Here is a 26,456-nt window from a genome sequence, read left to right as displayed (position 1 = left end):
GTTCTCTTTTTATACCTTTATCAAGGATGTTCTCAATGCATATTAAGATTATTCTCATAAAGACTTTGCAGAGATGGGAGAGCAGACATTTGAGAGTTGTTGTCATTTTCTTAGTTGCCTTTTTATTTTGATAAGAAAAGAAATAAGGCCCAAGGTTTCTCAAAGCTTTTGGTGTCCTTACTTTCAATTATATTGAGAATTTCTTATCCCTTAATACTCTCCAAATTGCATCCTTTCTAATGCACCCCTCCTCTATGTAGATTTCATCTAGGCATCTAAATCTTTTCATTTTTGTTATTCTTAGTTTGTTCTGCTTTATTTTTTTCATGTAACCTCTTGGGTATTATGATGTTAGAGCAGAAATAAAATGGCTTGATTGTCATTGATGGAGAAAAGGGTTTATTGTAGAAATGTTTATAGATCTTTCCCATTCTCTGTTATTCTCCTAATTTCATAATTAAATCCTGAAAATAAATGATTTTATTGATTGATTAAATACTTTTAGTTTAACCTGGATCATTTTGATCTTCCACCATGCTTTCTGGAAATTTGTTTTTCTTTTCATTTCTTCCCATCATTTTACAAGATGACACGATGCATAATCATCTACTATTTTCTACTATAAACTAGTTTGTTTTCTAAAGTGGTGTTTCACTTATCTTCCATATTTTTCCATTTGGCAAGTGGAAAAGTGTTCACTGCATTAATTGATTTTTGTTCTTTTGATCTCCTCATTGTAGTAATTTATTTACATTGATTAAACTTTCTTAGGAAATGGTAAAAATCTGTGCCACTGCCCATTGTTTGACTCTATTTTTAGTCACTGGTAGTCTCTTTAAATAGGTCAGGTTGGAGATGCCTCATTTGCACACTTTAACTTATCTTTTTAAAAATTCTTTCTTCCAGTTTCATATTGATTTTTATCTTTTTTCTAAACCAGCAGTTCTATTATATACTGAAAACTGATTAGAAAATGACTATTACATCAGCAAGCAGTCATTTCCTGTCTGCTAAAATATAACAGATTTCATTTGTGTATATCTACTGTAATTTGTTTTCTTCATGGCCAGGATCTTCAAGATTTCCTCTTAAAGAAAATATTTAATTTATATTGAATTCAGGTATCAATATATCTTATTCACCTTTAGTCTCTATTGTTGTTTTATACTTGAAACATGTTTCTGATGCTTTTGGTGGGGTATGGAAAAGGGCAGTATCTTCCCCTTACACCTCACATTTGCATTAAATTCAACAAGTCTTAAAATACATACTAGTTTAATTTGGAAGGTCTTACTAAGTTGTTCATAGAATTTCCCTCTTATCTACAACAAATTTGAGCCCATAAGTAGAATTATCTTCAAACAGATCTTTTTTTTTTTTGAAAATTCATGAAATCAACACTGCAATATGATATGACCAAGTTCCTCTTGAAATGATATTTCTTTTGTCCCTTGAATATACCTGATATATTTGTCTAAGGAGTTCCTGTGAATTACCTTCCATTTGAAGGCAACTTACTTTTGTCTTCTGGTTTCATTTTATAATAACAAGGTTAAGACTTATGATTCTCTTAGCTATAATACTCTTTTACCCATTATTCATTGGGCAAGGTTCTCACATTCAGCAATCCAATAGTTAATTTAATTTGAAGGATCTTTTTAATTTTTTTGTATTTAATATTTGTAGTCAGTCAAAAAATTGTGATTAACTACTGCTTTGCTTTTTCTACTACTCTGTTAATATCCCTGGAAAAACAGAAGAGGGTGACATACAGCCCAGGCCATTTGTTTTATGGATTCCCTCATTCGAAAGATTTATACAAAATGAATAGTTATAATGTCCAACTGAACTTCGGCTGGTCTTTGGAAAGCAGGAATACCATGATTTCACTCAAATGTACTTTACATGTAGAAAGGTTCTATAATCATAACCCTCAAGAAGTTTAAGGTCACTTCAAGGATCACAGTGAGGCAAAATAATAACTGTCAATCTATGTTTATATGTCATTTCAAAGTTTATAAACATTTTTATACACATGTTCCCATTTAAACCTCATAACAATTCTCTTAGATAAATATTCAAAATCTTTTATTTTTCCTGGACCGCATTGTTACTTCAGAGAAGCCTATGGGTTCCTTCTCAGAATAATATTTTTAAATATATAAAATAAAAGGTATAGGATTACAAAGGAAACAAATAAATTGAAATATAGTTATCAGAGTATTCTAAAACCACAACAAGAAATTTAGGGACTCTAAGTCAAGAACCCTTACTCTAAGAAAAGTACTAAAATACCATTAATCCCATTTTATAGCAGAGGAGACTGAAGCTCAAAGAATCAATAACAGTCAAACAACAAAGATTTATTAAGCATATACTAAGTTCCTGTCATCATGCTATAGGCTAAAGATACCAAGAAAAATAAAAACAGTCTTGCTCTCAAGAACTTTATACTCTAATGTGGGAGCCAATATGTAAATAACTAGGAACATAATGCATATATAAAGAATAAGACAAGGAAAGGCCTCCTCAGGATAGTTATTGAAGGGAGCCAAAGAAATTTAGAGGCAGATGTGGGAAGGGAGGGTTGAATATTCTAGACATGTAGGATGGTTGGGTCATCTAACTAGTAAGTATAAGAGATGGAATTTGAATCCAGATTTTCTTGATTCCAAATGGAACACCATCAATATGACGAACAGGATTTTGTGAAGCCAACCTAATTTCTATTTAATCTCTCTGTGAATCCACTTATCTAGTAAATTATTGCCCCTAATTTCTAGATTTAACATTTAATGGTCTGAATTCTGTTACTTTACTTTTGTAGGGAAAATGTTTATTCCTTTGATTCTCTAATAAGTTGATTTGACTTATACTTAACAATGGAACTCATTGTTTTTCCTTACTTATTGCTCTAACCACAGACTACAAGGGTAGTAGTGCCCTTGCTTTTAAAACCAGCAAACTTACCTAATAATCTTATTTTCATTTGGTTGGATATTTTTTGAAGACTGGGGGAAGGATGTATGCATTTCAAAACCTAAATTGAACCCTCTAATCCAAATTGAACATAAAATCCCTAATAAAATTTCTAAACATGTGAGTATGTTTGTAAATCACAATCATTCACAGTTATATAAATCACAGTTATGATTTAAAAGTTTGGGATCTTCAAAATACTAAAAGAACCAGAAATAGAACCCAATACATTCATAGGATTTCTGAGAAGACACGAACACGAATTACCTGGAATAAAAGGCTGTGATCTGTATCAGTAAAAGAAATATCAATTTCTCTGAAATCACATAACTATCAACCAGAAACACAGAATTAAAATATTTTTACATCTATGAAGGAGATCAGTCTCCATTTATTCCAATTTCCATCTATTGAAATATTGAAGTTTTAAGTTTAACAAAATACTTCACAGAGATGTCATTTGATCCTCATAGTCCTTTGAGGAAGTGAAAACATCATTACTCAATTTTATAAATCAGGAAATTTTTTCTTAAACGATCTAGCTAATAGTTAAAGTGTTATTCAAGCTGTATATACAACTTGAATGGACTTTAAATAAAACCCTGAAAAAATATTTTGTTTTGCTTTTTTGTTTGTCTCTTTCCCCTTACTTTTACCTGTTCCCATCCCACTACATACAATTCATATGTTTTGAAACAATGACCATTCTTTCAGCAAAACATGATTAATTTTAAAAGGTCAACTAATATTAAATTAGAGTTTACTGGATGACAAAAGAAGAATGTAATATTAGTTAGTTTTTACTTTATGTCCTCATCTATCTATTTTCTTTGCCTGTTTATTTTTGTATAATGTCAATTTCCTTGTTCTGGTTTGAGAGGTCTGTCATTCTCTATTTTTCAATACACCCATGACATGTTTAAGTTCAAAACCTAAAATTTGAAATAAAAGGAAATATCAAATATAAAGTATACCATAAATTAGGTATAAATTATTTTCTATCCTTCTTCTATTTCTATATATCTTACAAACATATATAACTTCAGTTAATGTGATATTTTGTTTTAAAATATTGAAGAATTGCTAAACAAAAGAATAGGCAAGATCTTCCTACTGTAAATCTGCCATCCTATGATCTTGATCTTGATTCTAATCAATGTTGCCATTGATTGTTGAACAAATTTAGATGAGTCTCTGATACTTAGTGAATCAGGGTTTACGTGAGAATTAAATCTGGCAGTTATGAATTAAGGAACAGAATAAAGAACCCAGATGATCCCCCTGTTCAACAGAGGTTGTGCCTGGGGAGGAGCAATGAGAGGATGCTACAGGAAGAAAAAAGGCACGAGAAGAGTGACTTGTTCTTATGTGTAGCCTACAAATGAGCGCCTCCCCACCAACCAAAATACTCTATGTATGTACACATTCTTTCTACTAATGTCATATTGATTTAGGGAAGAATATGATCTAGTTTTATAGGAATGATGTCTACAGGGATTACTATTCTATACTATTTTGGTAAATACTTTTAAACTATTTTTTGATTGCTGAGTCACTGAAATGAAGCATATTAGTAAGGATTTATGATCATCTATAATTTGAGGATTGAAAATTCTGAACCAGGAAGGAGTCACCCTCCTGGGAAGCCAACCTAGGAGGTCAAGTTGAAGAAATGGCCAAAGGGAAAATTACCCTAGAAACTCACTTTTCAACAATGCTTTTGGGGTTGTATAATACTTTCCAAAGTATATTGATAATATATTATTACGAATGAGGAAAGAGAGATTCTAAAAGACAAGGTAGTGAATTGGTCACTGTCACACAGCGATTCACTTGAATTCAATCTAATTCTTCTTGAACCAACCAATACTTCTTGAGCATTTAATAAGTATAAGTAGTAAAATTGGAACTCAAACAATGGGTCATAGTTATTGAAGGGAGCCAAAGAAATTTAGAGGCAGATGTGGGAAGGGAGGGTTGAATATTCTAGACATGTAGGATGGTTGGGTCATCTAACTAGTAAGTATAAGAGGTGGAATTTGAATCCAGATTTTCTTGATTCCAAATGGAACACCATCAATATGACGAACAGGACTTTGTGAAGCCAATCTAATTTCTATTTAATCTCTCTGTGAATCCACTTATATAATAAATTATTGCCCCTAATCTAGGGGCAATCTAGTCCAATATTTTTCATTTCATAGATAATGAAAAGGCTAGGGGAGGTAATGGGATTTGCCCAGCATCACAAAATTGGCAAATGTCTGAGATAGGATGTGAGTTCAAGCCTTCCTACAACTCCAGAGCTTCAATACCTACTGTTCTACTGAGCTTAGGTATTTTATCCTGGTTTCCTAGTTAGAACTCTTTTCTCTCCTGAGAAGTGATTCTAAAAATCTAGTCATATTAAAGCTAACTTAATGTCTGTTTTGTTTACCTTTTTTCATCAGATACTCATAGGCCCCTTAGCTTTCTTTTCTGGATTTCAGTGAAACATTTCTTGACTATTTGGCAGCTTAGGTTCTGATCTATTGAAAGGATTGAACCATAGAATATGAAAAGTGAATTTTCCTTCTTGGGAATCCAGTCATTGTACTTTCCTTTTGGCTTTCAATTAGGCTAGACATAAGGTTGGCATGTCCCAGTGACTTCAAAGCTGAGCTGAAGACCTAAGCAGAGAACACAAAAAGGAGTTCTTTGTCACAGTTCACCGAACAGGTCCTTCTCATTTGTGAATCATTAATGCTACAGACTAGCAGGCAAATATACTTTGGCAGTAAATCCATAAGTTGGCATGGGAAGATGTGGTACGATGGTTTTCATATCTAAATTGAAAATGAATACAGTCATGTTTGGAAGAAGGGCAAGCCAAGAGAAATTAATCTTGGAGGCTTGAGAGGGGGTCATGGTAGAAGCTCTTGGGAAATAAGCACCTTTCATTTTAGGGTTCTGGACAAAAGAGTGGGACAGCCAAAACAACAGACTTACTGTTCCCCATGCAGAGTATTCCATCTTCCATTAATATGTCTCTACTTGGACTGCTCTCTATGTCTGGAAAACATTTCTTTCTCACTCTTATTTCTTAGGATCCTTATTTTCCTTCAAGGATCAGCTAAATGTGTCATTTTCAGCATGAGTCTTGGTCTCTCTATTAATTGTATCTCTTTACTTCCTTGAAATTCTCTTGTATTTACCTTTATATAGTTTATATATGCCTTCAGGATCATAAATACACTCCTATGACATTCAAATGCTTTCTTCACCTGGCCCCTTCCTACTTTTACATCTTCTTACTTCTTACCCATCCTCACATACTTCTCAGTCTACTGACACTGGCCTCCTTACTATTCATTGCACAAGATTTTCCATCTCCCAACTCTGAGCATTTTCACTGGTTGTCCTTCATGCCTGAAGTTCTCTGCCTCTTCATTTTTGTCTCTAGACTTTCCTAGCTTTCTTCAATTCTTATAAAACTCCTTGCCTTCTATAAGAAATTTTCCTTAATACAAGAGTCTTTCCTCTATTGATTATTTCTAATTCTGTGTTTGTGTGTGTGTGTGTGTGTGTGTGTGTAAGTATGTTGACACATATAAACTCTCTTGGTTTGTCCTATTTCTCAACATGACTGTATTTATTTTTAAGTTAGATATGAAAACAACTGTATTCCATATCCCTGTGCAGAATATATATATATATATATATATATATATATATATATATGTATGTATATGAATATATATAATGTACATTAGAAATACGTGTATGTATATACAAAGGTAATACACATACATGTGCACATATGTATTAGAATGTAATTGTTTTGATGTTTCTTTCATTGGACTGTGAGCTTATTCTTTTTTGATATTCTTTGTATTCTGGTGCTTAGCACAGTGAATATCACACAATAAACAATAAATACTTCTTGACTGATATCTTGTGTAAATAAAGAAAGTGCAATTCAGTAGGAAGATAATTTTTCTAGATTCAGAAAGTGTCAGTTCAAATTATATTTCCCTTATTATCTGTGTGACTTTGAGCAAGTCACACCTTCTCTGGGCCTCAGTTTTTTCATTTATAAAATTAAGTGATTAGGATAAATGGTCTCCCAAGTCCCTTCAATCTATTATCTTTGTTTTTTCATCACAATAAAATTTCAAATCCTTGAGGACAGGGAGTTTTCCTTGTTTATTTCCATTAGTGTAATATTAATAACAGTAGTAGCAATATTAATGTAGTGTTTCAAGTTTTGTAAAACATTTTACTTGATCTCATTAGATCCTCATGACAATGTTTTGAGGGTAGATTCTATTATTGATTCCATTTTACAGATGAAGAAACTTGATATAAAGCTAAGGTAAGTGATTTTCTCAGGGTCACATAGCTAGGGAATATTTGATGTAGAATTTGAACTTGGGTCTTCCTGGCTCCAATTTTAATACTTTATCCAGTGTATTACCTAGCTGTTTTTATATCCTCAATACCTATCTAGGATAGACCTACCACATAGTATCCAGTCAGGTTTTTAGTGAATGAATGAATGGCTTTACTTAGAGTATCTGTTGTAATATTTATGAAAAATAGGCATAGATTAGAACTGGAAGGAATCTTAAAGATCATCTAAGAGAGGGGAATTGACTTACTTATGGTGAGCAATAAAATAATGGCCCAGTCAGAACTAAAGACCATGTCTCCTAGTTCTTAGGTTCATGTTCTTTGAACTACACTGTGTTTCTAGAATGCGTGTGAGCTGACCTCAGACCAGTCAAAGGCAAAGCCCAATTTAAGTAATTATGGGTCTAAGGCAAAAAAGAACATTGGGCAACTCCACAGGGAGAGCTCTGGGATTCTCCTCTGTTTCTTGGGGTCTGGCTTCTAAAAAGGCAGAATAGCCAAACGTATCTTAGATTCAGGCTATATTGACTAGAGTTTTTCAGGATTTTTCTACTGTCCAAGTCCAATCATCTTTTCATTATACCTTGCTGCCTTTCCAAACAAATGGCTTAGAGAACTTTAAAGTGTGGATCTAGTGTTGGCATGGAAGGAATTTACACAAATAGGTCTTTGAATGTTGAGTGAGTACATTTTTTCTAGCTGATTTTCCATAATTTATTTAAGCATTTTTGGCTGCTGCTAACTAACTTATTTTTTTGTAAATGGATAACAAGAGTAAGAGAGGGGATAAATATATTGACATTGGGATAGAAGTCACTGCCTTGTGACATAAACTCTAAGGGAATAGTTATCATGATTTTAAAATAATTCCAACTTGCAGGTAGCTCAATATTATGTATAAATGGCCAAGGAGTAAATATGATTTGGCAATAAAACTAAAGACTCAGTGTAGGTTAGAACAATTACCAGGGGCTTTTTAATATGTAGAGGACTCTGCTATTTGGAGCTAAATAGTACGCTAATGACGAATAGAACCATATTGTACCATATTGTACAGATATTTACTATGATGGGTCATACTGTATAGTACAATAGGTCATACTATACAGATGTTCAGTATTTTGCCCAGAGTAAAACCAAATCAAGGAAACATATGGATTTTTAAAAAAATCACAATGTATCATTTTATTTTAAAAGTACCAGACTACAACAAATGCTCAAACCATTTGCTGTCTGGCAAGCTTCAATGTATTGAATGATGCTATGGTATCCCTTAAGTTCTTTTTTTTTCCTTGGGTTATTTTAGCACTTTTATTGTTTAGCTTCCTTTATAGTGTAAGGTTCCTAGGATATCTGACTGCCTGTCCTTTTGACATGGTCACAGTTGAGAAGGCTCAGAACATGCTGTTAAGGATACAGCTATTATTGCCCTTGTATTAGTGTGCCATGAGAATCTGACCTACTATATGTCTTATGGAATCCAATTGTTTGACATACAGTCCACTTAATTGATCAATGAGCAATCAACACAAATTTATTAATGATATTAGGCACCAAGGATATAAAGACAAAAAAGGAGCTTATGTTCTTCTGGGAGAATACAGTCTTTCATAGAAAAATAAATATATACACAATAAGTTCTATTATGTTGGAAAAGATCAACATATAGAGGAATCGGGAAAGGATTCTTGATGGAAATTTCAGGAGAATCTTCTACACATATACACACATGGTGGGTAGAGGGAGACATAGAGAGGAGAAAACAGAAACACAGAGAAAAAACAGAGAGATACAGACAGAGACAGGGGGGAGAGACAAAGAGAGAAAAAAAATGAGACAGGGGGAAGGGAGAGAGAGAAAGGGAGGGAGAGAGAGGAAGAGGGAGAGGGAGAGAGAAGGAGAAAGGAAAGGAGAGGGAAAGGGAGATGGAATAAAAGTGAAAGAGAGAGGGAGGGAGAAGGAGGAGAGACAGACAGATAGAGAGAGACAGAGAGAGAGAGAACACACAAGAGAGTATGTGTGAGAGCATATGCCAATCAAGTAATCAGATTGCCTAAAATGGTGCTGCTCCATTACACAGGGTCTTACCTGACGCTCTGTATCCCTCCCCCCTACTATCAATTCAATCATCTTTTCTGTGAAAATGCCAGTTCAAATTGGCCCAGCTTTTGTAAGATGCCTAGAAGTAAATTCACTGAAGTGGAGGAGAGACCAGTATCCTTGTCAAGACTGGTAACAGCTACTGCCCTCTTGATCCACAAAGCTACATTTCTTCTCCCTTGATTGTAGTAATGAGTTATAATTTATTATTATTTGGCCATCTTTCTATCTCCAATGAACCCAGGTAAATGACATGACAGGTCAGCTAACCTGGAAGTACAAGTAGATCTCTGCATCCACTACATTTTAGATGAAACTACATGTAAAGCATTCTATCATAAATAACAAGACCTCAAGATTTTCTGATTTTATTTATTTCTTATTTGCTTAATTTATGTCTTTTTTTATATTTTGAGCTACTTAATCATTTTGAATTCCTGGTTTCAGTGACATATTATTAAAGTTTCCACTAATTCCCTTTCTTTTTTTGTGTTGCAATTTGAAAATTTAATTTTTTTCTCTTTTCTTTTGAATAGTCTGGTTAAGGGCTTATCAGTTTTGCGTCTTAAAAAAGCTCTTGGTTTTATTCATAAGTTCTACAATAGAGCTAATGTTTTGCTTAGAATTATATTTATATTTCTAATAAATTTTATTTCCCCCAATTATATGTAAAACAAATTTTCACATTTTTTTTTAAGATTTTTATTTCCATAGTCTCTTCTTTCCTCCCTCCCTCATCTTTTTCTTGTGACAGTAAGCAATTTGATATATGTTATCCATGTGGAGTCATACAAAAAATATTCCCATATTAGTTGTGTTGTAAATGGAAATACCCCTCAAAATAAAGTGAAAAATAGTATTTGATCTGCATCTAGACTTCATCAATTCTTTCTTTGTAGGTGGATAGTATTTTGCATCATGAGTCATTTGAATTCTCTTAAATCATAGTATGGCTGAGAACAGGAAAGGTCATTCACTATTAATCATCATTCAATATTGCTGTTACTATGTACAATATTTTCCTGATTCTGAATGTTAGTTCATGTAAGTCTTTCTAGGTTTTTACTTGTAAGTTCTTACAGCACAATAGTATTCCACACACTACAACTTATTCAGACATCCCCCAATTGGTGAACATTTTGTCAACTTCCAGTTCTTTGTTGCTATTTAAAAAAATAAGACTGCCACAAATATGTTTGTACAAATAAGTACAAATAAAATTAAATTAGAAAGTAATACAATCAATTCAAATTTTTTTCCTTATTTAATAAAATCTCTTTGGGATACAGACCTAGTTAGTAATATTGCTGGATCAAAGGGCATACACAGTCTTATAATCCTTTAGTTTTAGTTTCAAATTGCTATCCAGAATTGTTGTATCAGTTCACAGTTCCAACAGTACAGTAGCATTTCAATTTTTACACACCTCTTTCAACATTTATCATTTTTTCTGTCATATTAGAAAATCTGGTAGATATGAGATAGTAACTCAGAATTGTTTTAATTTGCTAATTAAAATAATCATTAGTAATTTAGAGCAATTTTCCTATGACTATAGACAGCTTTGATTTTCTTCTCTTAAAACTTCCTATTCATATCCTTTCATCATTTATAAGTTGGGGAATGACAAATTCTTATGAATTTAATTCAATTCTCTATATTCTTGAGAAATAAAGCCCCTATCAGGGAAACTTTCTGTCAAACATTTTCCTCAGATTTCTATTTTCCCTTTAATCTCAGATACATTGGTTTTGCTTATGCAAAACTTTTAAAGTTGATATAATAAAAATTATTCATTTTTACATCTTGTAATACTGTATATCTCTTACTTGGTCATAAATTCTTCCCTTATCCATAGATCTCACAGTAATGCTATACCATGCTCCCCTAATTTGATAACTATAACATCCTTTATGTCTAAATTGTGTACTCATTTTAACCTTATTTTAGTTGAAGATGTAAAATGTTGCTATATACTTTGACTCTGCCAAAATGTTTTCCAGTTTTCCTTGGAATTTTATCAAATAGAGTTCTTCTTCTGATTTGGAATATTTTATGTCAATTATTCTTATTTTTTGAAGGAATTACTGTAATGTCCGAACTAGCTCTCTGGAGGACCGCAGAATCAGCCCGAGTCCTTGGTCTTAGTGGAGAAGTGATGAAGGCAGGATAGTCACCAGGAGGCTGGTCAAAGATGGAGTGTCTGTGGCTGAGAGAGTCTTCTGTGTCTGAGACTCCCTTAAATACTTCAGTATGATTACATCACTCCAACACACTGAGCTTGCACAACCTTTACATTACCATAGAGAACCATTATCTCACATTGAGTAGGTGCTTAACTATAAGCACCGTCCTGACCTAGATTCACATAAACCTTTTCAGAGTTCCCACCCTCTACAAATTACTTGGATGAATCTTTTATATTGAAAGTCCAACTTTTTATTAATAATTAGTCTCCACTGCTCAGTTTTCGGTAGTAGTTTTGAGTTCCTTTGCTCTTTTGATTACATTATTTCAGTGTTTTCCAGTTTTTCATGATTGTAGGGATAATCCCTAGTTATTAAGAAGTGTCTTAACAGCTGAAAGTGCTTGAATAATTTTATGTTTGCTACTGAAATTGTGAAATTTAGCCACTGTTTTCCTTGGAGTTTTAAGTAAAAGAATTTTCTCTGATGATGATTTGTATATTCTCTTGATTAATGCTTTTGTGTGCACTGGACAGCTTACTTGTATTATTTTCTGTCCTATTGCATTCATGGTTCTCATGTATCATATTCTCTTGGTAGATTTATGATCCTTAAATTATTACTGTTCATAATGTCCTTGAGATCAATTACTTTGAATTATATAGAATTTGTGTGCTCTTTTTAAAGAATTGATTTTTGCTTCTCTTCAGCTGTATTTTGTTTCACTTTTGCCTTTGTGTTTCAAATCATTCTCTTTCAGACTTGCTCCTTCTTTGGAGAAACTTTCTATCATGTTTTCTATTGTTCTCTATTATGATGTTTGTTTTTTTTTAATTTTGAATTGCTTGTATTATTTTCTAATTTTATTTCATTTCTATTATCTTCTTTTAAAAAGTCTGATTGTTTAGAAATAATTGGGAATTTCTTATGGAGTTTCTTATTGTTATTCCATGATCTCTGGGGGTCCATTGTATTCTTTTACCATCAGGGAATTTGGTCCATTTTCCTTTATAGTATAATACTTTTTCATTGTATTTTTTCCTTTCTCTGCATTTTTACTCCCTTTTCATTAATTTTTTATGAGTCTGTTGGCTAATTACTTGTGAACTAAGTTTTTACTGAGATGTTTTCTCTTATGGTTTTGTTCTTTCAGCCGTTCTCTTCTTTTCCATATATTTGATTTTTTGTTTTGTTCCTGACAGTAGAGGACAAACTCAATTAATTTGGGGGTTACATGCCCAGCCTAAGTTCATTTCCAGAGTAAATTCTGGTCAGAGAGGCCAGGTTATAACTGGCTTCAACTAGATTTCCAGGTTCCTTTCTTTCAGTCATTGAAAATCTTCACTTTCTAGTTTACTAAGCCTATTTCTTCCATGATTTCTTACAATTTAGTTTTTGCTGCCCTTGTGGAATATTAGGGGGAGATTCTGGCTGAATTGTTACTATAGAGAGACAATTTAGGTTCTCTGACAGCTAGATATATAGAAGCAAAATCCTGCAAAGTTGCTTGTTTTGACTGTGCCAAGAATGTACTATGCATGTGATATGAAATACTATTTGGGAGTTCTAAATATTTAAGTTCTCAGATATTATTTAAATTGTTATTATATTTTGTGTGGCATTTATCATGTGAATTCAGGCTCTCTGTACACCCAGTCTGTGATTCCTTTTCCTGAGATTTTGAATTGGCAAACTTTTATTCAGATATTCAGATTTATTCAGATATCTTGATAATTGGTGTCACCTCTTTTATCACATCATGTTACCTTCTCTGAATTTTAATCTGTATTTGTCTGTGTTTAATATGTTTTTTATATGCAACACATAATTTGGTTTTGTTCCTTCATTAATTTATTAGTTTTCATTTTATTAATCATGATTAATTTATTAACTAATTATAATAATTAACTATTAATTAATGGTCTACTTAGGATTATAATTATTACATTTATATGTTCTTCCATTATATTCATAAATGTCTCTCCTATTTTAAATCAGTACTCTGTAAATTGATTATAATCTGATCAAAATTTCTTCCCATTGATTTTAATTTCATTTCTGTTTCTCTATTGCAATTTCAAATTCCTTGAGCTTTTTTTTTTGTTTTGGTTCTCTTTTACATATATGTCTGTGTATATGCTTATGAACATCTATATATGTATATATTGCTGGATTGAATCTAGCTCAGATCTTGAACCTCAAGCACATCATCTCTAGAACCAAAGCCTGAGGATCAGAGATTCAGATTCCAGGGTTCTTGTTATTGGAATTTCATCCATTAGTAGGACTGCTACACCAGGCTAAATCTTCCTTGACTTCTAGTGTATAAAAAAAAAGAACTGATACTTCTGTTATCACATTATACTTTAGCATAGCATCACCATTCAGAGGTTCTATATCCTGATTCTATTTCTAATAAACTCCAGCCTTCTTTCTCTCTTACCAACTTCCTAACTGAAAATCATCTCCCTTCTCCTAATGCCCCCCCTATATCTCTTTCTATCTTGGATTTAACTCCTCTGAAATCCCTACCCAGCTCTATCCTCTAATCTAATGTGCCCCTTGAGAGAGAGAATAAATTTCCCTTAACTCATTTCCTCTTCTATACCTTCTATCTTTGGGAATTCATGGAGATGTCTTCTCAAGAAGACACTGCATCCTTTCTGGCTGTGATTCAGGATACTTCTAGAATTGGGAATTAATATCCTAAAAGAAATTATGAAGCAGACCTGAGATTGCCTCAGATGGATTGATCTGGGACCTAACTATGGGCCCTTTGGCCACTGAGGATCTAAAATCAACTTTAAAACTGGTAGGAAATTCTTCCAACTTGAGAATTTTCTTGCCCATTGCATTTAACCTCATTTTTGGTAGCTTTTGTCTTTTTTTAAAATCCCATTGGGGATTACTTTTATCTGTGGATATACAAATATGATTTTTATTAAAAGTACAGGTTGTTTGAATGCTTAGATTTTGATGGAACCATTGTGCCAGATGCAGAATTCCAGAGAGGCACTGGGCCATCTTTGGTACTGGAATCACTTCCCCCTCCCCAATCCCCATGCATACTAGATCAGATGAAAAATGGAGATGTGCTCTTTTAGGCTCTCATCTCTGTTTTAGCTTAATTTTCTTCCATTCTCAATCTTTACCTACTACTTAGATACTTCAGCTATATACTGTCCTCTGTCTTGGAATCTCTTCTTTCCTTGGACTATCCACTATTCCAGAAATGTCCCAGTTCCTCCTTCCTCTCTCCTTCCCCCCAAAATGGGGATAGAGGTCTGGAACATTGCAGATTGTTATATTTTTTCATGTGTTGATTAGTTTCAATGAATTGTTTGTGCTTTAATCGTGTGTGTGTGTGTGTGTGTGTGTGTGTGTGTGTGTGTGTTGTGTGAATCTTCATAAAAATTCTTTTTTTAAATAAGAGATTTCTCACTGATGGGGAGAAACAAATTTTTGAGAAGCACATGTGTTGTAAGAAATAAAATATATCAATTATTTTTTAAATTGGGGAATAGTCAATTCCATAGATAAAAGCCTATAAATATGAAGTTTACAACTAGCTAAATTTTATAGCAAAAGGTTGTGAACCTTTAGAAAGTGAAATGTTGATTATCTGAGTCAGTATGGGTTGACTATTCAAAGGTTTTGCCAAAACTCACTTCCTTCTTTGCAAGTTGAATACTTTGAATGCTAATAATGTTTTCAGATTTCACAAAACTGAGAGGGATTGGTTTGCAAAAGAAGTCAATAGCCTAGAATAATGAACCAATTTTCACAACCATAAATTTAGTAAGTTAAAAACAAACAAAAGACCCTACACAAATATAAGATAGGGAGCATGTGTTTAGTGGACTATAAGATAAGTATGAATCAATACTTTGATAAGGCTACCAAAACTAATGCAATGTTAGATTGCATAACAGAAATACAGCACCCAGATCAAGGGAAGTTCTAGTCCCACTTCTTTCAGCCTTTGTTAGGCCATGTTTGTATATTAGGTTCAATTCTTAAGGGTATATTTTAAAGGAGACATTTATAAAATGATTCTTATTACTCAAGATATTGAGTAAGGAAGAGAATAAGGATTTATTAAGTATCTACTATGTGCCAGGCATTGTGATCAGTATTTTATAAATATTTAATCCTCACAACCTTAGAGGTAGATGTGATTTTTCTCATTTTAGAAACTGAGGTGGAGAGATTAAGTGACTTGCCAAACATAAAAGATAGGAGGGAAGATTTGAATCAGGGTCTTTCTCACTCTAGGTCCAGCACTCTATTTGTGGTACCTTTTGAGTACCCAAGTACCCATCATATTCCAAGAGGAATAACTGAAGAATCTCAAAACGTTTAGCTTAGAGGAGAGAAGGTTTGGTAATATTTCACTGGCAACAATACTCCTCAATAGAAGGAGTTTCCACATTATTGAAATCATAGACCCTTGATGTAATAATGGGACTTGATTATTATGTTATTATTTTTAATAATTACCCTCACTAAAGTCTATTCTAATGGCTCATTGAAGTAAGGAGTCCTGGCTTTCTGAAAGCTAAGACTAAGAAAGTATCAGTTTTATTAGGCTGGAAAGAGTTGAAGTCTGATCTGTCTATGGTATGTCTATTGACTAGAGGATTAGGCTAATTTAAGTCTGGAGAAAGACTCATTAATAGAAGATTGATCATGAGATGTGATATACTTCCCCCCTGCCCCCCCCCCATTTTTTTGGTGGTAGTGCATAATACTTAAGGGAATACTAAGATGTGGATGGGTTGAACCTGGATCAGTGGAAGAATTAGCCATATCGATCATGTCCCAACACTGAAATAATACTTAAATCGCTATGAAGACTGTTTAGTGAGCTGATCTAGGAGCTCTGTTCCTAAACCAAATATAACTAGAATTTCCTGGAGTTAGCCCCCCATCTTTTCTTGTAGCTATTATGCATCTTAATTTGTTTTATTCCCTGAAAAAATGAAACCCTAAAAACTAAAACATGGGCAGTTTTCTAAGCATGCTTTCTATGATAATGGGGTATTTTTATGCTAGATCCCCCTTACTTATTTGTATTTGTTTTGAAAATATTTCTGCTGAGTTTAAAAATGTTTCTGATCTCCTCACTTTAAGAGTAGTTTGGAAAAGAGCTAGCCAGTAATTCCCCAAGATGGCAAATTCCAGACTGGGGGAAATCAAACCATCTAATGGATACATTTAGGACACAGTAGCAATCCAACACATTTGTCTTGCTAAGCATTGCTCCAGGGCACAGCTCAGTGAAAGGCTCCTTAGCTTTAGTCATCAGTACACAGAAATCCCTTCACCTTGAATGTCAAGCTTTCTGGATGTCTTCAAAGAATGATATCAGCATACAGCATCATGTCTGAAAGACGCACAAGCCCCAAGGATCTGCACATATTTAACCACTTTGGGAAGCAGATTAATAGAATAACCAATAAAACATGTATACGAGCTTTAATTAAGTCTGACAAAACCAAACTTCATGTTTTATTTATGGGCAGTCCCAACATGTAAGAGATTCAGAGAGACACACGTTTTTACTGTCATTTCTTCCTCTCATATCTATAATTGAATCCAGGCTTCGACCTTGGCCTGAAGCAACATGGCATTGAAAAACTGCCCCTGGAGGTGCTCCTCCCTTCCCCTACTTATCTGCTTCTAATTATATGAGCCAGCTCTAATATCACACAGCATAGTGGTAAAACACAAACAAACAGAAAACCCAAAGCAAAATAATAGTGAGGCCAGTTGTGCTTGCAAGGACACCCCAAAGGACAATTTCCACCATGCTGGGGTTGTTATACATTTCCAGTTTTATTTTGTACCAAGTGCACAAACCCTTCATTTTACCTTTGACATAAAAAAAGGACTTCATGGAACAAGACAAAATAACTTATGATTATATGAAACATAACTGTGACAAATCACAAAACTATACATATTAATAGAAAAAAGTACCTAATTCTTTAAAAGATTTATGACAATAGGCACCAGATGTGGCACTAGAATAGAATCAGCCTGATATACAGTATGATATATGCAGCTCATATCTATATGTGAGCATATATAACTATGTACAAGAGTCCATATGAGTTATGGAAAACAGATTTCCACTTCTTTTCTTCCAAAGTGCTTTGTGTAAGCAACATTACACAGGATGCTTTGCTGTCTGTACAAAATAAATCTTTTCTTCTTCTTTTTTTTTTTTTTTGCACATACTATTATTTTCCAATATGTTCCTCTCTGCTGTAGCTGTTCAAAGAAAAAAAACCACACAAATTCCATACCAACAAAAGTGCCATTAAAAAATGCTGCAAAAAGATGACATAGTTGAAAGAGATAGAAATCCCAAATGATGCATCAAGTCATTATTTCCAAGCCTTCAAGGCAATCAAGATAAAATGGTGGTCTCAGGCAGATGAGGGCAACATTTTCCCCCTTGAGAGAGTGGTCTTATGACCAAGCTTTTTGGATTTTCTCATAATTGGCCATCCCTGACCCCATAAGTGGAATCACCACTGTAGTCCAGTAGAAAGGTCCTTTTATAACCATAGAGTTACCTCTGTGATACTTGGCAAAGAAGGCAAAGAGAGATAAATAAAGGGCGAGTGAGGACTTAGATCATATTGGATCTGAATCTAAACTCTAACAGCCTTTTGGATATAATCCCTTTTGAGAATTAAGATAATGCAGCAAACAAAATGTCTTCAGGCATATTGCTTTAATGCCATTAGATAACAGGCATTGAACTGTGTGTATGTGTGTGTATTCACAAGCACCTCTTTTAAAAAAGAGAGAGACAGAAAAGAAAAATCAGGGGATAGACAATCCCCATTCAGATATTTCAGAAAAGTTACATAATAAGCTAAAAATGGATAGGGAACAATTTCCTGAAGTAGGCTTACAATAGTACCAGAATAATAACGAAAGCACATACACACTTCCTGTAGATCTATTTAGGTAGGGCTGAAGCATGGATCCCTGGTAAGGATGACATGGAGAATTATGTAGGGGTGAGATTTTTTTAAAGTGTCAACCACTCTCTTTTCCCATTTGTCTAATGATGTATTACAGGGCTTTATAGATTGGGCTTGCCATCTGTGGTACAGTGAAATGTTTTAGAAGACCTTGGTTCAAGTCTTGACTTTGCTGCAAATTACTCATGTGACCTCAGGCAAGTCACTTTATGTCTCTGAGCTTCACTATACTCATCTACAAATAAAATTAAAGTAGATGATCTCCAAAGTCTTTTCCAAAAGATGGTCTTCTAAAATACTATGAATATAGTAATAATAATAGCATAATAAAGTACTTCAAGATTTACAAAGTAATACTAAAATGTCTCATTTTCTCTTCATGATAGCCATGGCAGGGAGGTTGCTATTTTTAACTCCATTTTACACATGAAGAAACTGAGGCAGAGTCTAAGTGTTTTGCTCAGTGGCACATAGTTAACAAATGACTGAAACTGATTGAACTCGATTTTTCCCCGACTCCTGGTCCAGCACCCTAACTACAGAGTCACCTAGAAAGAATCCCTGATTTCATTGTTTGTAGCTCCTCCTGCAGTACCTATGTGGTGGCTTTCATGCCATAAATGTTGACAAGTGCCAGTGATGGGTGTCAGTTACTAAGGAAAAGCTAGAAATAACACTAGGAGTCAGAGAACCAAGTATGTCTTCGTAGAAAGGCAAACTGTTACTGGGTATGGGATGCCAGCATTTAGAATAGATTGCTGATAATTATCCTTGATTTTTTTTTCTACTTCACCCTAGCTCTCTTTCCATGTTAGGATTAATATCATAGTCACATGCTGTGACAGTGAGATTAATTGGTAATATCACCAATCTAGGAACTGTTTCACCCTTTTCTTCCTTTCTCTTCGTGAATAAATTGTTATGTATTTTAAGTAAGTTATAAATGTTCCAGAGTTCAGAATTAATTGGTTTTCTCTGAAAAGTCTAAAGTAGTTTTCTTTTTTTTTTTTTGTCCCGAGTTTGAAAAAGGATGAAATAGGATGATTTGGACTAGAGAGATTTTACTAAAAGTGTACAAAATGTATTTGTAAGTTACTACCCTCACCCCCCCAAAAAAAAAAGAAAATAAATTTCTTGAGGGCATGGAATATTTAATTTTTGTCTTTGTATTCTTAGCACCTAACATAGTGCCTGGAATTTAATAGTGCTTAAAAATACTTGCTGACATTGATTTATAAGGTCCTGAAAATGTGCAAAACAGTTTAATTTTTGTTTTTAAATTATATTTTAAATATACTGAAGTAACCTTATGTAAGATAAAATAATTGGTCCTCAAATAAGTACTTACAAGTTTGAATCTTTATTTACTGATTTTTTTTATGGTATGGCCCATTTGTATATAGAGAAGTTTACCTGTTTGCATCTGGGTCCATAGTGTAGTCTAGTGGTATAAAACTCAAATTGAAAAAGGCCACTAAACCCCTGCAAGCCAATATTGACTTAGAAAATCACATGCTAACATTTTCTATGTTATATTGTAATTTTATTTATTTTGTTAAATATTTGCCAATTACAGTTTAATTTGGTTTAGGTCCACTTGGGGGATAGTGATGCAAAGGCGCCTATGGGCTGTGTATTTGACACGTCTGGAACAAACTGACAGGCATGTACTTTTCTAAAGACATTAGGCTTGATTTTGGGACTGAACTTTAGAATCCTTAAGAAAGGATTTACTGAAACTCACGAGTCACTTAGCAGCATTTGAAATTATCCATGATTTTAGGCACAACACCAGATTTCTTTATTGTGCTAATAATAGTTTTTGCTAATGAGGTTATTTCCCTTCTGTTATTGTAAAGAAAAAAAGAAAGATAGCTTTAATTTTTAAATATAATAGTACCAAAATGTTTTTAGTGTATTTTGAACATTTTAATAGCCTTATGCCCCAGAACTTGTTACTCTTAAAAAGATATCAGAAATAGTGGCTTTCCACATAGTCTTGAAATTTATGTACTAATATAAAGCACAATTTAAATTCTAGGCTTCCAAGATAACATTTCAGAAATGGTGGTTTCCCATTTCTCTTCTGTCTACTAATCTGTATTCCATGTCCCAAACTTCAACCATTATCACTTTTAACTGTTTTTCTCCAAAGCTGGTAACTGGCCATTGGGAGTGCAGTGGGCCTGGGTCTGAGCTGGGGTTGTGGAGCAGCAGGAGGAGACAGATAAGGAAGGAAAAAATGGGGAGATGGAGGGGGGAAAGGAAAGAGCACAGTATCAAGCTATCAAGGAGGGAGGATTGTATTTACAGATTCATTGTTCACCTCAATATCTCATTAGTTTCTTCCTATGCAGATACCATATCTAGAACCTCCCACCTTCCTCTCACTTCCCCCAGACTCTGCCTCATTCATCCAAAGACCTGCTAATGTCTCACCTGGCCAGAGCACCAAAATAGAATTTAATTTATCAATTTGTAGCCCTTCTCTTGGCAGAAGCTCCTTGGAATGGGAGGCCCAAAGCTTACTGAATTAAATCAGCTCTAAGACATTGCATTTGGTGCTGGAGGAGCATATCGAATATAATTCAGACACTTATCTTCTGGTAACTACAAAACTCCGAAAAATCAGAATAGTCCCAAGCACTGCTGCATCTGTGTGGGAAGGATTTTCAAGGATGGGGAAATACAAATAGAGGTGCTTTATTTATTTATTTGGCCATTCCAGAAATAGGCCACAAGAAAGTTGTTGGTTTGGTTTTTTTTTTTTTTTTGCTTGTTTTTTCTTTTTCTTTTAAGTGACAAAAAGGTGCCCTAATTCTTACAAGTGGAAAAATTGTTGAGATAAAAGTAAGTTGTCTTTCAAGTCACTGTACTTGGCAGATTCTTTTTATTCACTGCATAACATAATGTAATTAGAGAAATAACAAAAAGCATTCTACTGGTAAGCCTGTGGATATAAAATGGGAGAGCTGAACCAAGCTTGCTGGAGATCCTGGGGCCAGGGAACATCCTGGAAGGCCACTGGGAGGCGAGCATCTGTCAGGAGTGCTTCTTTTCTTTTTTTTCCCTTTTATGTTTGGCTTTGCGTAGCTGCAGAAGCATTACCTAGCTCTGTGCCTTAAGAGGCTTGTATTGTGCCTCAGTGTCCTTGTTTGAGAAGAGGATTGTCCTCAAAACAAGCCTGTATTTTTTCTTTCATGATTTCAGTGGTTCCATGTGAAAAGTCTCCCAACAACAGTCGTCTTCTCATTGTCTTTGAATTCCCTTTGAAAAGAGAGTAGGGTTGTCGAGTGACTCACCTATCAAAAGGAAAAAGGACTTCTGACCTTCTGAAGGCTTGGGGAGGACGACCTATCTCCCAGCCCTCTTTTGCAAGGATCCTTTTGTGGTCTTGGGCTTTGCAGACCTGGGGCTCAGGATCCTCATTGGGAGGAAGGCAGGGGATTTGAAGCAGAGGGTTTAGGGAAGAGCATTAGCTGCGAGGGTGGCTTTTAGCCTTCAGTATAGACAGAGGAAAGCTGGCTGGGGCAGCGATCCACAGCACTGATCTGCAGGAAAGTGGTATCTTCAGGTCCATTCCGGAGAGACTCTCCAAAGATGCCAGTGGGACCTGCAGGCAGATCGTACACTGAAAGAGAGAAGAGGAAGCCATTAGTGATAAGAGGGGGCTGCCCAGCCAAAAATAATAACATCAGCAGGCTGGGAAAATTTAGGGAGACTGGAAAGAAGCGAGGGGTCCCTGGTAAGATATAAACAATGGTAAATTAAATGGCACAAATAAAGAAAAATTCCCCATGGTTTTCAAGCCACTGATGTCAAACATACCTGTGATGCCCGAATGAGCTGAAAAAGCTCTGTGGAAAACATCGAACCCTGCCTGACCCATGGATGCAGGGACGAGGCAGTCTTCAAAGGAAGGCACCATATTGCAGGAGTTGCCATGGGCCATGTTTCTCTGAGGATCACTGTAGTGGGGAGGACAAAATGTCTGCAGCTGCCCATAGAACCCTGAAACAAAGAAATATCTTTGAGTTTCCTGCAAAGCATGAAAGGAACAGCAAAACATTAGAAACAGGGGCCCATAGTCCTTTTTGTAGTGGCAAGAGACTAGAAACTGAGCGGATGCCCATCGGTTGGAAAATGGCTAAATAAGTTATGGTATATGAATATTAGTATATTATTGTTCGATTGACAAATGATCAGCAGGATGATTTCAGAGAGGCCTGAAGAGACTTATATGAACTGATGCTGAGTGAAGTGAGTAGAAACAGAGATGATTGTACTCGACAACAATAAGATTATGTGATACTCAATTCTGATGGATGTGGCCCTCTTCAACAATGAGATGATTCAGGCCAGTTCCATTGATCTTGCAATGAAGAGGGCCATCTACACCCAGAGAAAGGGCCGTGGGAACTGAGGATGGATCACAACATAGCATTCTTACACTCTCTGTTGTTGTTTACTTGTATTTTGTTTTCTCATTTTTTTTTTTCGTTTTTGGTCTGATTTTTCTTGTGCCGCAAGATAATTGTATTAATATGTATACATATATTTGCCATCTAGGGGAGAGGGTGGGAGGAAAAGAGGGAAATTTGGAACACAAGGTTTTGCAAGAGTCAATGTCGAAAAATTATCCATGCATATGTATTGAAAATAAAAAGCTTTAATAAAACAAAACAAAACAAAACAAAAAACAAAAAGAAATAGGGCTCTAAAAACTCAAAGTACTGAGTACTCAGTACTTGAATAAAAGTGTTCTTTAAAATTACATATTTCAATAATGCCACTAGTATTTACTACAATATGGACACAATATATTATAGTGGAAAGACTAGATTTGAATCACTATTCTTATACTTCCTCTATGTATGATCTTTTACAAATCACATTCTCAATCTCAATTGGCATAGGTAGATTCCCAAATATTTTATTTTGTCTGTAGTTATTCTAAATGGAATTTTTCTTCCTTTATTTTTTCTGTTGGATTTTTTTTTGTTAATGTACAGAAATATAGATGATTTGTATTTTTTTTTCATATCCTTCACTTTTGCTGATGTTTCAACATGTTTAACATATATTGGATTGTTTGCCATCTAGGGGGAAAGGGTGGGAGGAAAAGGGGGAAATTTGGAACACAAGGTTTTGCAAAGGTCAATGTTGAAAAATTATCCATACATTTGTGTAAATCTCTAAGATTCTCTAAGTAAACTATCTTTATCATTTATAAAATTTGATAATTTTGTTTCCTCTTTGTCTATCTTTGTCTTTAATTTTTATCTTATTGTTATGCATAGTATTTGTGTTACAATAATGAATAATAGTGATGATAATGACCATTTTTCCTTTACCCTTAATTTTTATTGGTGAAATCTCTAGTTTATTTTTTTTCTAACCATACTAATTTTTCTTTTTTTAGTTGGATATTACTTAACATTTTAAAGAAAACTCCATTTAATCCTATGCTTTCTAAAGCTTTTAATTTGTGCAAGTGTTGTTTCTAACAAAGGTTTTTTTCCTATATCAAATTATATAGTCCTATAATTTTTGTTTTTCTTACTGACATGTTGATATGTTTCCTAATATTGAACCAGTTCAGTATTTCCAGTGTAAATCTAGCCTAAGTATTGTGTATAATCTGTTATGTTGCTGTAACCTCCTTTTAAAATATTTTATTCAATTTTGTATGATTATTCATTAAGCATATTGGTTTATAGTTGTATTTCTCTGTTTCGAGTCTCTTTAGCTTAGATATCAATGCTTCATTTGTGTCATGGAAAGAATTTGATAGGATACCTTATATATTTTTTCCAACTAATTTATTATTGGAGTTAATAGTTCTTGGGAAGTTTTTTCTTTGGGATTTCATTTAGACTAATTTTTTTCTCAATTTTTTTTCTAAGATAGAATTATTTAGGTATTATATTTCCTGTTCTTTCAATTTAAACAATTTAATATTTGTAAACATTCATTGTTTTCACTTAGAGTATCAATTTTATTGGCATATAGTTGGGTTAAACAGTATCTAACAATTGCTGTATTTCTACTATATTTGTTATGAATTAAACAATTTAGAAATCTAAAATGTCCCCTAAGAATTGCTTTGGCTATACCCTAAAATTGTTGCTATATTCTATCACTGTTTTTATTTTAATGAAATTATTAAATGTTCCTATAAATTTTTTGACCCACTAAGTCTTTATTTTTAGGCTTTCATTGTTATTGGTTTATTTGTTTTTTATATTAGCTTTTTTTTCTTTTAATTTATTTATTTAATATTTCCCCCCAGTTACATTCAAAACCAATTTTTTACATATGTTTAAAAAAAATTGAGTTATAGGTTTTCTCCTTATCCTCACCCACAATTAAGAAACCACATGTGAAATTATGTAAAACATTTCCATGAAAGTCAAGTTATGAAAGAAAACAGATTTCCCACCCTAATGAAAATAAAAACCCTCAAGAAAAATTAAGTGAGAGAGGGAAAGTGAATATGCTTCCAACTGTATTTAGACAATCAGTTCCTTCTCTGAATATGGGTAGAATTTTTCATAAGTCCTTCATAGAAGTTGGGTCCATTCATTTCTTAGGATTAATTTATTTAATTTCTACTTAATTTTTATTATTTTAAAAATATTTATTTAAAACTAAATACAAAATAAGTAAAAAAACAAAAGAGAAAAAGAATGCAAAATGAAAAAAAAACAGTCTCATGTGCCCAGAAGAACATCAGGGATGATTTAAAATATGTAACAACAAATTTTCATTTCAAGAAAGCAAATATAATAACAGAAGAGATTATATTCCTAATTGTCTACTTTTTTATTTCTGTACGTTATTCTTTTGTTCTCTGCTGTGTATTTTTACTTTAGTCTTTTTTCCTTTTTTCATCCCTCTAATTCTGCAAATTAATTTTTTATTATTATAATTAAGCACAGATATAGATATATATACACCTACATACACATATACACTTGCATATATACATATGCATACATACACAGACACAAACATGTACATATGTATCTAAAACAAAATTAATATGACTGACATACAATATAAATTTCTCTCGATTGAATTTCAGGCTTTGAGATCAGTGATTACTAGCCCATTTTTTTCCTAATAAATTCTACTCCTGAATTTATCTCTTATTTCCTATACCTGATAACTCTCCTACTTTAGTTCATTTACTTACATTGCCTTATTAACCTCCCCTTACTCATGGATCCATCTCTTCTCCTCTTATCCTTTCTTTCCCTCTCTTATTCCTATTTATCTATACCTCAATCTATATCTCACCTCATCCTATTACCTCCCTCCCCTTATTTCTTTCTAGATTTTGGAGAGTGCTACATGCTTTATAGCAAGAGTGTGTGCGTATGGTTTCCTATTTAACCCATTCCTGATGTGAGTAGGTTTTCAGAACTATCAGCTCTTTTCCTCCAACTAATACTTCCTTTGCACCTCATTCATAAAGCATTATTACTATTTTTAACCTTTCCTAGACAATTTTGCTTTTTAGAGTCAGATCCTACTAAGCTCTGCCCCAACCTTTCTTCTGAACTATTAAATTATAGATGTCAATCTTAGATATGTTTTTAATTTCCACATATAAAACATGTATAGTTTGTCTTTGTTGAGTCCCTTAGTCTTTGGTATTGGATCTTATATGCTAAATTTTCTAGTGAGATCAGGTTTAGTTGAAGAAAAAAATGAAAATCTGAGTGTATTGAATTACCTTTTTTTTTGTATGTTCAATATTGTGCTTATTTTTTTCTAGATATGATATTTTTGG

At 33.7% G+C, this 26,456-nt stretch overlaps 1 protein-coding gene across 1 annotated transcript in view; it reads right to left on the bottom strand.

Annotated features, from left to right (window-relative positions):
* Window positions 1-17,855: 17,855 nt before the first annotated feature.
* The window catches only part of GLIS3 (GLIS family zinc finger 3), a 597,159-nt gene continuing 588,558 nt past the window's right edge, over window positions 17,856-26,456 (bottom strand). Inside the window, exons 10-11 of the mRNA XM_031962195.1 lie at window positions 22,487-22,669; window positions 17,856-22,289 (exon numbers count right to left, since the gene is read on the bottom strand). Of these exons, the coding sequence (XP_031818055.1) occupies window positions 22,153-22,289; window positions 22,487-22,669 (320 nt within the window). The 3' untranslated portion in view covers window positions 17,856-22,152. The remainder of the gene's footprint in view (window positions 22,290-22,486; window positions 22,670-26,456) is intronic.

The sequence above is a fragment of the Sarcophilus harrisii genome, chromosome 1 (genome assembly GCF_902635505.1).
Source record: "Sarcophilus harrisii chromosome 1, mSarHar1.11, whole genome shotgun sequence".
NCBI lineage: Eukaryota > Metazoa > Chordata > Mammalia > Dasyuromorphia > Dasyuridae > Sarcophilus > Sarcophilus harrisii.
Note: the sequence above shows the minus strand (reverse complement) of the source record. Positions and strands in the feature narration are given on the sequence as shown.